The 12,892-nt window shown below is 44.6% G+C and overlaps 1 protein-coding gene across 2 annotated transcripts in view; it reads right to left on the bottom strand.

Moving 5' to 3' along the window:
- Positions 1-7,205, bottom strand: part of MAPRE2 (microtubule associated protein RP/EB family member 2) — a 138,703-nt gene extending 131,498 nt beyond the window's left edge. Inside the window, exon 1 of one of the 2 annotated variants that reach the window (XM_032467245.1) lies at positions 7,131-7,205. Coding sequence is in view for 1 of the 2 variants with exons in the window: in XM_006183395.3 (XP_006183457.1) it covers positions 5,659-5,682 (24 nt within the window). In the remaining variant the exon portion in view is untranslated. Of the gene's footprint in view, positions 1-5,658; positions 6,529-7,130 lie in introns of those variants that run through there. The other variant, XM_006183395.3, reaches the window with a different exon arrangement.
- Between the last annotated feature and the right edge of the window lie 5,687 nt (positions 7,206-12,892).

Below are 12,892 nucleotides of genomic sequence, written 5' to 3'. Positions count from 1 at the left end.
AGAGAGAAAGCTCCAGCAGTGGACTCTCAGAAATTATTTGCAGCCAGAGAACCCCCACCCCCACCCCGATCCCATCAGTTTTCCATCAGAAGGACAAAAGGGAACTCTCCAACTGCAGGCCAGTGACCAAGGGAGCCCTACCTGAGTACCCCACTTCCCAGCAGGAAAAAAAGCTTTCTTCTGCATTTCTTCATCTATAAAGCGCTGGTGTTGGCAAATGATGAAACATTTCCACATATAAAACGCCTGCATGTCAAGGGCTGCACCAGGACCTGGGGATGCGGCGATGACTACGACTCCATCACCACCTCCAACCAATTTATGTGCTGAGGCGGCCCACGTTGGGGCGTTAAAGGGCAACCACCAGGAGCTACCTAACCAATCCTGGGTGGCTGGGCCAGTGGGGGGTGGTGGGAAGCCATGGTTAGGAGGCTGGGAAAGACTTTCCAGAACAATGTTTCTCAAATGTCAGCCTCTAACAATGGACACCTGTGGATCTTACTAACGTACAGATTCTGATTGAGAATGTCTGGGGTGGAGCCCGGAGCTTGGGCATTTGTAAGATGCTCCACTGGTCTGGGGCACACACTTGGGAGTAACGAGGACCTAAGAAGAATTAACACCTGTGACAAGACAAAGGCTGAGCGTGAATTAACCCAGGAAAGACATCGCAGGCAAGAGAACATGCAGAGGCACCGAAGCTGTAAACACTGTTAATTTGGGAAACAACCTTCAACATGCTAAGGAAAATTTATGTGAAATATTGCTGAATGTGAATACAGACAATAAGAGCTTCACACAAACATTAAAACAGATCTGTAATAGCTACACGAAGGTGGTAAGATCAGGAGTGCTTCCTCTTGCACCTCTGCCTCAGCTTTTCACTAATGAATTCATGTTGTATTTACTAAAACAACAACAACAAGAACCAAATGAGTGTCTCCTCCATGTGCTGGCATTAGGATTCTGCACTGGGGTGCCGTTCACACAAGGACCACGCAGCTTCTTCCAATCTGGGATGATGTGATTGGTTACGCTACAAAGCTGCTTAATAACCGATTACAACAATTATCTCATGACGTGGTGATGATGGCTACATAAAAACATGTATTTTCGAAGGAATAATACTTTATTTAAAAGTTAATTTAAAATATTGAAGCATGTTTTTATAACCTATCAGTAAATTTTTCCTGGGGGAGGAAAATGCAGAAGGAATTGTGTAGTATTCTGGCAGAAAAAAAACCTTGTGTCTTTTTTTTTTTAAATTGAATTATAAAAGTGGTTTGGAATTTGCCATAGGTCCAAACTGCATGTCCTTTGCTCAGTTTTAGAAGCACCTAGGATTACAGACATATGAATGTGTGCTGTTGGATACAAATATTCTTATGTAAGTTACAATATATGAAGTTTTAAAAAAACCAAAAAAAAAAAAAAAATTACTGATGATTTGAGGGCCGGGAAGTATCTGCCACCTAATTTAAAGGTTAGTCAAGGACAACCCAGAGTGTTTGAACAGGCTGTTTTATTAGCTCTAATGGAAGTCTTTTCTAAACATTTGTCTTATTTTGTGACACATGCTCTTCATAAAACCATGTTAGAAATGGTCATTTGGAATTTTCTTATGAATAAAACAAATACCATAGTTGTACATCTTGAAGACATTTGATCAAAAGAAACTATCCCTTCTGATGTGCTAAAAGACATGGTTTGTTAAGGATTATTTCAACATGATATTAAACATAAAGATCAACTTATGGTGAAAAAGTGACTCCTCCAGTTCAGGGCTTCTCAAACTTTAATGTGTACGTGAATCACCTGCGGATCTTGTTAAAGTGAAGATTCTGACTTAGAAGGTCTGGGAGGAGCCTGCATTTTAAAGCAGCCCAGGTGATGCTGGTGCTACAGGTCCTGCGATCTCACCTGACTGGGGAGGCATCATTGGAATCACCTGAGGTTGAACTTCGCTGCTTTTTTTCTTTTTGGAGGGGGAGGTAATTAGGTTTATTTATTTGATGGAGGTACAGGGAATTGAACCCAGGACCTTGTGCATGCTAAGCAGGTGCTCTACCACTGAGTTATATCTCCCCTCCCACCTGAGGTTGAACTTCGATCCGAGATGTCCTGTGGACGTGGTTGATGGGTTTCTCATGTTACCCAACCTCAGCTAACAATTTACCTGTTGATGTAACAGTTTTATTAAGAGGTCTGTGAAAGAATAGGAGGTACCTTGGAATATCTTAAAAAATAAAAAAAAAACTAACTCTCTAGATCTGGCTTTACTTTTTCTTTCTCTTCTTAATTAAGCAAACTGCAGAAAACTTCAGATAATGGTTTGATTTTTCTCTTTAATTGGTGGAGGCAGCACGGACATTTTATTATCCCAGAAGTATATTCTCAGATCAGATATTTTACAGACCAGGGAAGTTACTCATTTTGAGATTTATTAAGGGATAAGAGTAGGGCTGCAAAATTTAGCAGAAGCCAAAAGAGGAAATAAAAATAAAACAAAACCTTAAACAAACAACAACCTCCAAAAAGATGGGATGCCCAGTTAAATCTGAATTTTAGATAAAAGGTTTTTTTTTTTCAGTATATCCCATGCAATATATGGACTATACTTATACTAAAAAAAAAAAAATCATTGTTCATCTGAAATTCAGGTTTAACTGGGTGTCCTGTATTTTATCCGGCAACCATTGCTAAAAGCATACCCTAGGTTCTAACTTACATTTAAGTGCTAAGAGAGCAGATGCCAGGATGGAGAATTAACAGACCCACTGACAGTGTTGTTTAAACATTCCAGCAGGGAATTGCTTTCTGGGTTTGCCAGTACCACATGGAGCACTTGGCTATTCCTGCTGTTAATTCACGGAAACTCCTTTTAGGAGTTTTGTGCCCAGAAAGATCACACTTAAAAAAATCATGATAGAGGGCAAACGGGAAGTGAAACTAACAAGAGTCTTGTATCAGTAGCTTTCCTTCCGGGGAAGGACTAGGTGGCACAAAACAGGAAGGTTTTTCTTCTAGTCCACTGTCTTTCCCTCTTCTGAAGAGCTGAGGATGCTCAGTGGGAAAATGGAGACAGTGACTTCTCAGAATCCTGAGAGGTTCTTCTTAATACATCACATTTTGGCTGGTTGACTGGACTTCAGATTATCTTGGAAGGAAGGAAGAAATCTGTAAGGTGGCTGTAGGCACTTTCTCTCCTCTTGCTTATCAGTTGTTGAAAGCAGTCTTTACCAGCTTTTAAAGAGGGTCATCTAGTCCTCTGATTTCACTTTTATGTATGACAGCCAATAAAAAGGTTCAGATACTTTAGCAAAAAAAGAGGAATTGCCTCATTTTCCAGCTGCCTTTTCTTGCTTATTTTTCGTTTCTGCTGACTTCAAATACCAATAGTCATTCCTGCCATGATGTTTATAATTAATCCTAAGTTAGAACCAAGTCTTGCCTGTTAGCAAAATGCTTTTGAGTGTTATGTCCTTGTTTAAGCATTTGACAATTATGAAGTCCCTATTCTGGTAAAATATATAGTAAATCCAATTACTTTGGAGAAAACTACAAGTGATACATGTATGACAGACACTATTTGTCAAACAAAATCTATTTAGTAAAAAAATTAGTGAAATCTAAATTATGATAAGGGAGGAGAGTTAATTTCACTTGAACTCATTCCTTATCCCGTCAGCATAGGCATTATACAACCTATACATCCACATGGTTAAATGTGGGTAATTTTCCCCCATAGAAATGGGTAGAAAGTGAAATTTTTGTGACGTGAAGCTTTGATCCATGAGAGTGTAGTTAAGTATTAGAAATTAGTAGTTACGCTTGGAATTGAACAAATGAGCTACCACGTTATAGCTCTTAAGAACTGTAACAGAACTTTGGTTCCTACATATCCAGAATAATTTATTTTGGAAAAAAGTAAAAATGAGTGTACCCAGGATGCTTTGCTTACAAATGCTCCCCCACCTTCTGATAATGTTCAGTATAAACACAAAAGGCCTGTGCTCTCTGCTATTGGGGGGGGGGTGTGCAGACTTAAAGGCCCCTTCGAGATCATAGAATACCAAGCAAGGTACAGAGATTCTATGAGAGGCTCAAAGTTCAATAGTTGATGACGGTGAATGCTTGCTATGTGCCAGGCATGGTTGTTCCCCTTAAAGAAACCCAGAAATGGGAAGAAAGCATTTAAGCAAGAGAGTCATGGTGATATAGGGAATAATGAGGACATCAGAGGTATAAAAATTGAAGTCAGTACTAATAAACATAAAAATAAGTATTTAAGAAACTGTGTACATCTTTAAATAGGCTGTCTTATTCTGATCATGCCTTGAGGATGATTTTTTTTTAAAAGAAACATTTGGTTAATAGCAAACACAACATTTCTTGTAAAATATTGGATGTAACCATTTCTACTTAAATAGATCCTTTAATCCACCCTGGAATGTGTAATCACACAGTTATCTGATTGTTTGGTATTCAAAATTTACCTACTACAAAGGCATCCCCTCTACTTCACGTAATTGAAATAATCCAAACCCGGTCACACTTTTTTCCAAGTTTTTCATATGCCTCCCATCAAGGAAATTATAAGATGTCTAGATAGTTGGCTTTGCGTTTCCCCTTCTGGGAGACAGTATTATATGAGGCGGGTAGACTAGGGTGCTGGAAAAAGGAGTGGCTCATACTAGCAGACAGATCCTGATCAGATATTCAAGTGGGCTTTCAAAGGAGTGGAACAGTGCATGTCAATAAGCTCCTGGATGTAATTACTTCCTATTCCCGGGATCCGCCTTGGAGTACAGCTTGCTGACTCACCAGACTGCTCCGAGTTAGTTTCTGCTGGGTTTCCCCACTGTCTGCTCCACGTGAGTCACCACTGGAATGAAGTTTCTACCCGTCTCCTTAACAACCATGCAGAAACCAGGCACTGACAGTGAAGTTGGATCTTTCCAATAAGAGCCAGACCTTAGGCAGAGAGGGTGAAGAATGATGTGGCAGGTATCACTGCCAGCCAAGCTGCCAGATGACAGTCTTCCGCCCAAAGGCGTTTGTCAGCGGCACCCCAGTTTCAGCATGGTTTCCCCACCCACCCAGGTAGTTAAACTGGCATCCTGTCTTGCAACGCCTGCAGCTGCGGGCCACTGAACTCTGCCCTTGCCTCACTGGTTCCCAAATTTGGCTGCACAATGAAATCGCCTGATTAACACACACGCACACACACACACAAGGCAGCAACAACCCCCCCATATGAATGCCTGGCTGTCATCTCAAAACAGTCTAATTTAAATGGGTTGGGATGAGATGGGAAGTCAGGATTTTTCAAGGCTCTCCAGGCAGCAAAATTTGGGAACCTTTGCACTGAATAAGTATTGCCCTTTCCACCCAAGTGAAACCTGCCAGTTGAGCTTACCTAAGGACCACTCTGTGGGCTCCCAAACTTCCTACCTTGGAGATCTACTACTGATAGCTCCTAACCGATATCTTGATTAATTTGACAGCGAAGAACGCTAGCAAAGCAAGGGGGCATTTCCAGAAGGGGCACTGGCTAGACAAGGACCCCACCCCCACCCGCCTCCTTGGCTTGCTAAAAACTTAGCTAAATTTAGTGGCTAAGCGAAGCATCTCAAATGTTGCTGTTCTCTCGGTTACCTTTTGATCTCTGTTCTGTTTCATTCCACAGTGTCTTGTCCGGCAAAGTTGTAAGGCTCGGGTCCTTCAGATTAGAAGCAGGTGCTGCGTCAAACCTCAGTGGAGACGGGACTGCACGCTTCACCTCGCCGGGACCGAACCGCCGCCTCGCAGTGCGGCCCCAGGCCAGATACTATGCTAATCAAGAGAGTTCTTCCGTCTCCTTGCGGGCGGGCGGGTGCAGGTTTGAACACTTAACCCTTGATTTTACGTGACTGCACTATAGTGCGTTTAGTGACCTCGTCTTACCTAGCGGGTCTGGACCACGTTCCATGTTTTTGGAAAAGGCAAGGACGTGCGCAAGTGATGGAGAAAGCCGGCAGGGAGGGGACAGCAGTGTTGGCTGGTGGCCGGGTGAAGGGGCGGCTAATGGTCGGAATATTAATTACTCCGCGCGCTACTGACCCAGCGCGGACTGGCAGAAGACAAAGGCGCCTCCCGATCAAATGGCTGCAGCCACCCTGCCCCCGTGGTTACAGCTCTGCCCTCTGCACTGGGCGGCCCTTGGCAGGGGACTGGCAGAGGGACTCAAGGGGCGACCAAGCCCACAGGCCCTTTTGGCGTCTGAAAGTCTGCGTTACCGAGCGCTCCGAGTCCAGAGGGGAGGGTCTTTCTGTGCCCATTCCTCCTGCGCGCCCTTTGTGGGATTTCTGGACACGGCCCAGCCCTTCTAAGGGTGAACTAAAGAATTTCTTACGGAAACCGTGAGGAGTTGCTGAGCAGGGTGCTCGCTGCGGAAGAACCACTTGGGCTCAGAATGATAACCCGCGCTCTTTCCCACCCATCCGGCTCCCGCGTTGCGGGTGCCCGGGAGCACGAGCCGGAGCCAGAGTCCGCGTGGGCAGAGGTGGGGCTGGTCCCTGCTGGAGGAGAAGCCCTGGGGGCGGCAGCAGGGCCGGGGGTCCAAGGTTTGGGGCCCCAGCCGGCGGGCGCCCGCTTGCTGCACTTCCTGGTCTGCCCGAAGCGCGCAGCCCTGCCGGCGCCCCCGGTTCTCAGTGCCGGCGCCCCGACTCTGGCGCCTGGAGGTCCGCGCGCTGCGGGCGCGCACTCGCAAGACCCCCTCCTCCACCAGGGCCAAGTGTCCCTGTCCTGGACAGCCCGGCTCTCACCTCCCTTGCCAGTCCACTTTGCCTCTGCCAGCGTGGCAGCCTTGATTCCCTCCCCTTTCCTGGGGTGCGCAGCGCTGGGGCCCCGAAGCAGGGATGCGGCCCGCAGGAGGCCAGCGGGTGCACACCCGGGGGCCGCGGCTCCGACCCTGCGCAACTTCTTGCTGGGCTCGGAGACCCCAGGCCCCGCGGGCTCCGCGACGGGCAGACAGCAGCCCCCGGCGGCGGGAGGAGGCGCGGCCCGCGCCCGACCTGGGAGGGACTGCGCCAGAGCTGGGGGGGTCGGGGTGCGCCAGGGCGGTATCGCTTTAAATGCACTTGACTCACCTGCTCCGGCGCTGTCGCCTCCTTCCTCGACTGACAGCTGGGGGCTTTGTTTTCTCCACCCACCCGGCCGGCCGCGCTCCGCCCCCACCGCCACACGTGACTCGCCGTCTGCCACCGCCGCAGCTCGGCTGGTGCACCCGAGGGAGCCCTGCCCGCGCCACCCCTTCCTGGGGGTGCGGGGTGCAGGTGGGGATCGCAGCCGACGAGAGGCCAGGGTAGGTCTCCGCGGATAAGTTGGAAGGTGGCACGCTGGTTAGGGCCCTAGGAAGCTAGGGTGAGTTGGTGACAAGGAATAAAGTGCCATCCGGTGAAAGGAGCTGAACTGTTGGGCCGCACCCGAGAAGGATGCAGCCGGCGCCGCTTCAAAGGGGGCTGGAAGAGGCGACGCCGCACCCTGAATTAACGGGGGGCCGGCATACTAACCAGCTTGCATCCGCTTTTTACATCAAGTTCCCATACCTGGGGAGCAGTTGATACTGAGGAGAAAACTTGTTTTGTTAGGCACATTATGCTTTAAACTAGTCAGTTTTAAGCTGAGCAATATATAAACAATGTAATAAATAATACCAAGTTCTACTGAGGTTTCAAATCTGCTTGTCCGTGCGGTTGATATTTGGATTCTATTTGGATTCTATTTGGAAAATGGAATGCAGGCTGGAGAAGCTAACTGCAGATTATTGATGTGGGCACTTGTCCATTTGGAAGAGCACCTAGTTTTAATGAAATGAATTGAGAAGATGTTCTGGCTTCAAGACCCAGCTCAGTATCTGCGGCTCTTGAGAGTGGGCCAGACCCTTGCCGGCCTCCAGTGTTTGAAACCGCGACCTGTTGTCTGAATCTTTCCTTTTGCCCGTGGAAAACACACACACGTTTGTTCCCCTCAAGTTTTACCTCAGGGGAAAGATGGTTCCCATCTCCCCGGGGCCCTTCAAAGTGAAGTCTGCCTAGTGGAGTGACTTAGCCCTGTGCTTCCCAAACTTTCATGTGCAGAGGGACCGCCTGGGGGCCTTGTTAATACCAAATTCTGAATTGAGCCAAGGTCTGCTTGTTGGATCTGAGATTCTGCATTTTTGCAGAATCTCAAATATCATCATTGCTGCTGGTTTGAGGACCACGCTTCGAGTAGCAAGGCTCAAAGCACCCTCTTTGGTGGTCAGCCTATATTGAGTCTTGACTGCACCATTTAATAGCTTTGTGACCTTAGGCAAGTTTCTTAACGTTTAAGCCTCCACAGCGGTAAAATAGGGATGATATTAATATCCACTTCAATCTTGAAGGTTAAATGAGAAAACCCACTTCAATCTTGAAGGTTAAATGAGAAAACCCATTTATGGCACCTAGTGTAGTGCCTGGCATGCATACCTAGGGTTTAACAGCCGTTAGCTAATTAGCCCCTGTGGTCATCCTTACAGGGGCAAAGTTGGCAATAAGTCCACCATACCGGTAGGGGGAGCAGTGTGTGTGGGCACAGGGAATGAGGCAGCCCGCCCAAGAAAAACGACTGCATGGCCATTGCACCTAACACGGGCCAGAAGGGTAGAATGTTTGTTGAATAAAAGAATGACTATAATTCAGAACAAATCATACATGTTTAAAAGTTCTTCTGTTTCTTCGGCAAAACTTTAAATCTTGATAAATTAGTTCTGGGACACTGAATTAAAAAGAAATCATTTTGCTTTTCATTACAGATAATGTCCAGTTGCCTGTCGGCTGGGTAATCTATTTTAATATCCGAGCGAGTAAATGGATTGTTACAGAGGAGTACATTTTTTATCCTCATTAAAAACCTTGAAATTTAAGTTTAAATGAATGTATTAATGAAGATCTGGTATTCTTAGCTCTCAAAATGAATGAGTATTGTCATCAGAGTTCTCATATTTCCCTTCCCTGCTTCTCCTCCCTCTGCCACCCCCTCAAGTATCATTGTTTCTGAAGACTTGTTTCTTGGCTTTTTATTTTTCTCACTTCATGTCATTTCCCTTAGAAATTTTATTTGTAGTTTATGTTCAACTTTCAAGTGTGTGGAGATTACTTCTGAATTTATGCCCACATTCTCTACCCATTTCCAAGACCCATTTCTGGATTACCAGTTACTTGCTAGGCATTTCTACTGAATTCCCCACTAGCCTAGAAGTTTCAGTGTGTCCTAAATTTAACCCCTCTCCCCTTCCCTAAAACTGATACATCCTCAGTAATAAATCAAGATGGTTATTTGCATTGGGACGCCCTCAGGGGTAATTCAAGGACCTGGCAGGGATGTGATTCTGATTGTCCCACCTACCTTCTTGCTGCTCCCAGATATTTCCGTGAGACTTTCCTTCAACAGTGACTGGGGCCAACTCATGTATAAACACAACTCACTGGTCTAACAGCCACATATGCAGCTTTGGGCCTGCTGCAAAAATGGTGATCAGGGCGAGTTGAGCTGGTGAGAGACTGCATCCCTCAGGGCAGGCTAGATTATGCTGCTGCAACAAACACCACCAAAATCTCAGGGACTTCATGCAACAAAAATTAATTTCCTGCTCAAAGCAAAGTGTCCAGGGCAGCCCTCATGGTGACTTATCATTCTAGCCTGCTTCGTTCCTGTGACCTCTACACGAGCACAACAGAAGAGAGTGTGGGAGAACTTAAATGCTGTCACCCACCTCACCAGTCAAAGGAGGTGAACATGGTGATTACCTAACTTTAAGGGGGTAGGTACTCAGAAGGAATGGTAATAGAAATCTCAGGGAGTATGAGTGATGTCTACCATAGGGATCCATTCCGGTTAGGAGGATGAGGGATAAAATGAAACTGAGACATTTTAGTTATACAGAGGGTGAGCACAGATGACCAGGCTGAGGAAGGTCCCCAGTTGTGAGTGGAGTCTTTGGAGAAACATCAACATTGATTTTATGATACAATATTATTATATAGACACTTAAAAGTGGGAAATTGTCTCTCTGCCTGTCAGGGTCACCTTATGATTTAGCCAAGGTCAGTCTATTCCAGGCATTGATCATCCAAACTTGTCTGCCACACCAGGGCTGGGACATAGCTTCCATCTTGATTATACCCCCAGGAAACACACCAACCATTAAGTAAGTAAGGTTGCATCAACACAAACACATTTACTAATTCTGCTGACTCTGATGATCACTCTCTACTTGAGGAATGAATGTGTATCTATGAAGAATGAAATTTTTCAGCTGGATCAAATTGCCCCATGTTTCTCCTATGATTGACTGAATTACGCCTTTGACAAAGAATGTTCTTGTCTTCAAGGGAATGCTGAAACGTAGCCTTGAATTGAAAAATCAGTCATATCAGTGTGAAAAAAATAATCATGGTTTTCAATAAGCTTTTGGGCTTCTTTCTCCAAAGAGCAGAGATTCTATCAACCAAACTTGCTTCCTATATCTCTCAACACTTCATGTGCTTAAAAAAGATAAAGCATTGATGAATGCTGTAAGCTTTAAAATGCTATACAGATACAAGGTGTTACAATATGTTCTTGGGCACAATAGCACCTTTAATCTCAACAATTTTATGTTATTTTGTACACATCCATCAGTGATAGCCCTTTTAAAACATTTACCTCTCATTAAACTGTTCCCCCCCAAATTTTTATATAACACCAGTATCTTCTTCCTAAGACTAATATTCTAAAAGCTGCAATCACACATTTCCACAAGTATCTAACACGGGGGATTAAAAAGGAGAGGCAGTTTATCAATTAATATTTTAAACTGTTTGCTCAAATGCTTTTCATTTTATCCGATTTATTTTTGGCTCAGAGTCCTTGCTAAGCTGTAATACTGCTCTAAGTATAAATCATAACCTCAAGGGATACGCTACAGTGAACCACTTATAAATGTATCATTAATACCACGTACGACTGAGATGGAAGTGTTCATTACCAAGATATGATAGCATTTATCAAGATGAGTGGAAAAGGTGGCAGAAGATGACAGCTTCACAGGGATCACAGAGTCTTGTGATGACTCTGGTGTCTAGTTACAGAGTAAATGTGAGAATAAAAAACATTGCCACGTTCAAAGCATAGTCTGAGTTCTTATGAGTAAACATTTGTGAATTAGCTAAAAAGTATCATTATTTCATAGAAGAAGTTACAGAGAGAGCTTGAATGACTTATCCAAGTCCTAATTTCTAGGGATGACTGCTAGCAAAAACTACTGCCTCTGAAAGATAATATAGAATGGCAGAGAGAAAACATACTTGTTATATAATATATATTGGTGTATACATCACAGACTATGTTTAATGTGGATCAAAAGAGCAAAATGTTACCTCGGCTCCTACGAAGCCATTGTGTGATAAAGGTGTCTGTTTATAGAATATTATCAAAAAAACCCCTCATATACAAAGAAATAAATTAGGCAGATATATTCCTATACACTAATTGGAAGAGGTGTAGCACAGCCATAGAACTATCAGCTGTTTCTGTATTCAGTATTTTTATCACAGCACATTTTAATGGCAGCAGATATAATGAATTAATTTGTTGATTATTAATTATCCCTTAAAGGATGAAGTGTCTGAGGCCAAGAGATGCAATCTGTTAAAGTTTTCTGTGGCAGATCCACGGAGCCCAAATGACTTTCTGGGGACCGATGGGATCATCATCTCAGCTTGGGATCCCTTGGGAGACAGTTCAGCCAATTTCTGCTGGATTAAAAGCTAGCTTTGTGTTATTAAAGACGGCCTTGCCAATGCATTTTCTTTGCATTTCTCCTATATCCTGTCCATGAGTTGGTCAACCAGTGTGAGAATATTAGGTAATTGATTCCTTATGCCTCCTCCGAATCTTCTTTTTCATGGTCTTTGATTCTTCAGAAGAGGTTTGCTCTTCTTTGGCTTTTCTAATTTTAAAATCAATTCCTTCTTTCTAACTTGTAACGTATCCAACAAACAGTTCTGTGACGCCTTTTACCGGGCAGTCACCGGGTTAGGTGCCTGTGGTCATCCAAATGGTCTCTGGTCTCAACGGACTTACAGCACAGGGAAAGTGTGTGTGGTGCAGCTTGAGGGGTATAAAAAGGTATGGATAAAATGCTAAGAGAACACTGGACAGTGAGGGAGAGCATCAGAGAAGGGCACACCTATGTGTTGGGTCTTCAAGGCTGAAGAGGAGTGTACCAGGTGAGGATAATTTAGGGTGAGGCGGAGTGCATGGGCAGAGTATTCTAGAGCGGGAAAAGTGAAAGCAAAGATATGGTCAGAGATAAATCAGAGTTATGATCAGAGGATGGTTAGAAGTCCAGTGCGGCTGAAGGGTGAGTTGTGGGGAATGAAGACGTGGCTGGGGTAGACTAGGAAAGGGCTGGGGTGTCCAGCTGAGATGTCTGGATATAATACATTGGCCAGTGGTCTCCAAAGTGGGGTGAGAACACTCTGGGGTTCTGTGAGATGCTACACCAGGGTGTGGGAGGGAAGTATGAAACACGCATATCTGTCTGAAGATAGAGGAAAGGACTTAGTAACAGATGGGTTGGCATTGGTGCTTTTGCTTAGTTTGCATGTCAGACAGACAGAGGGACTTAGCAGGTGCAAAGAATTTTTGAGGGAAGGGTTGGTATCCACAACACAACATGGAAAGGGGGGGGGTCTGTCCCTAACCTCCTTTCTAATTCTGAAAGCAACTGGAACTTACTAGCATTTTATGTGTACTTGGTTAAGTGGACTTATGTATATTGTCTAGCTTGACTAGTCTAAGCCACATGGAATGGATAAATGACTTTAAAAGATTAAAGATAACG

This window comes from Camelus ferus, chromosome 24, assembly GCF_009834535.1.
Source record: "Camelus ferus isolate YT-003-E chromosome 24, BCGSAC_Cfer_1.0, whole genome shotgun sequence".
Lineage (NCBI taxonomy): Eukaryota > Metazoa > Chordata > Mammalia > Artiodactyla > Camelidae > Camelus > Camelus ferus.
The sequence above is the reverse complement of the archived record's forward strand: the minus strand, read 5'-3'. Positions and strand labels throughout refer to the sequence as shown.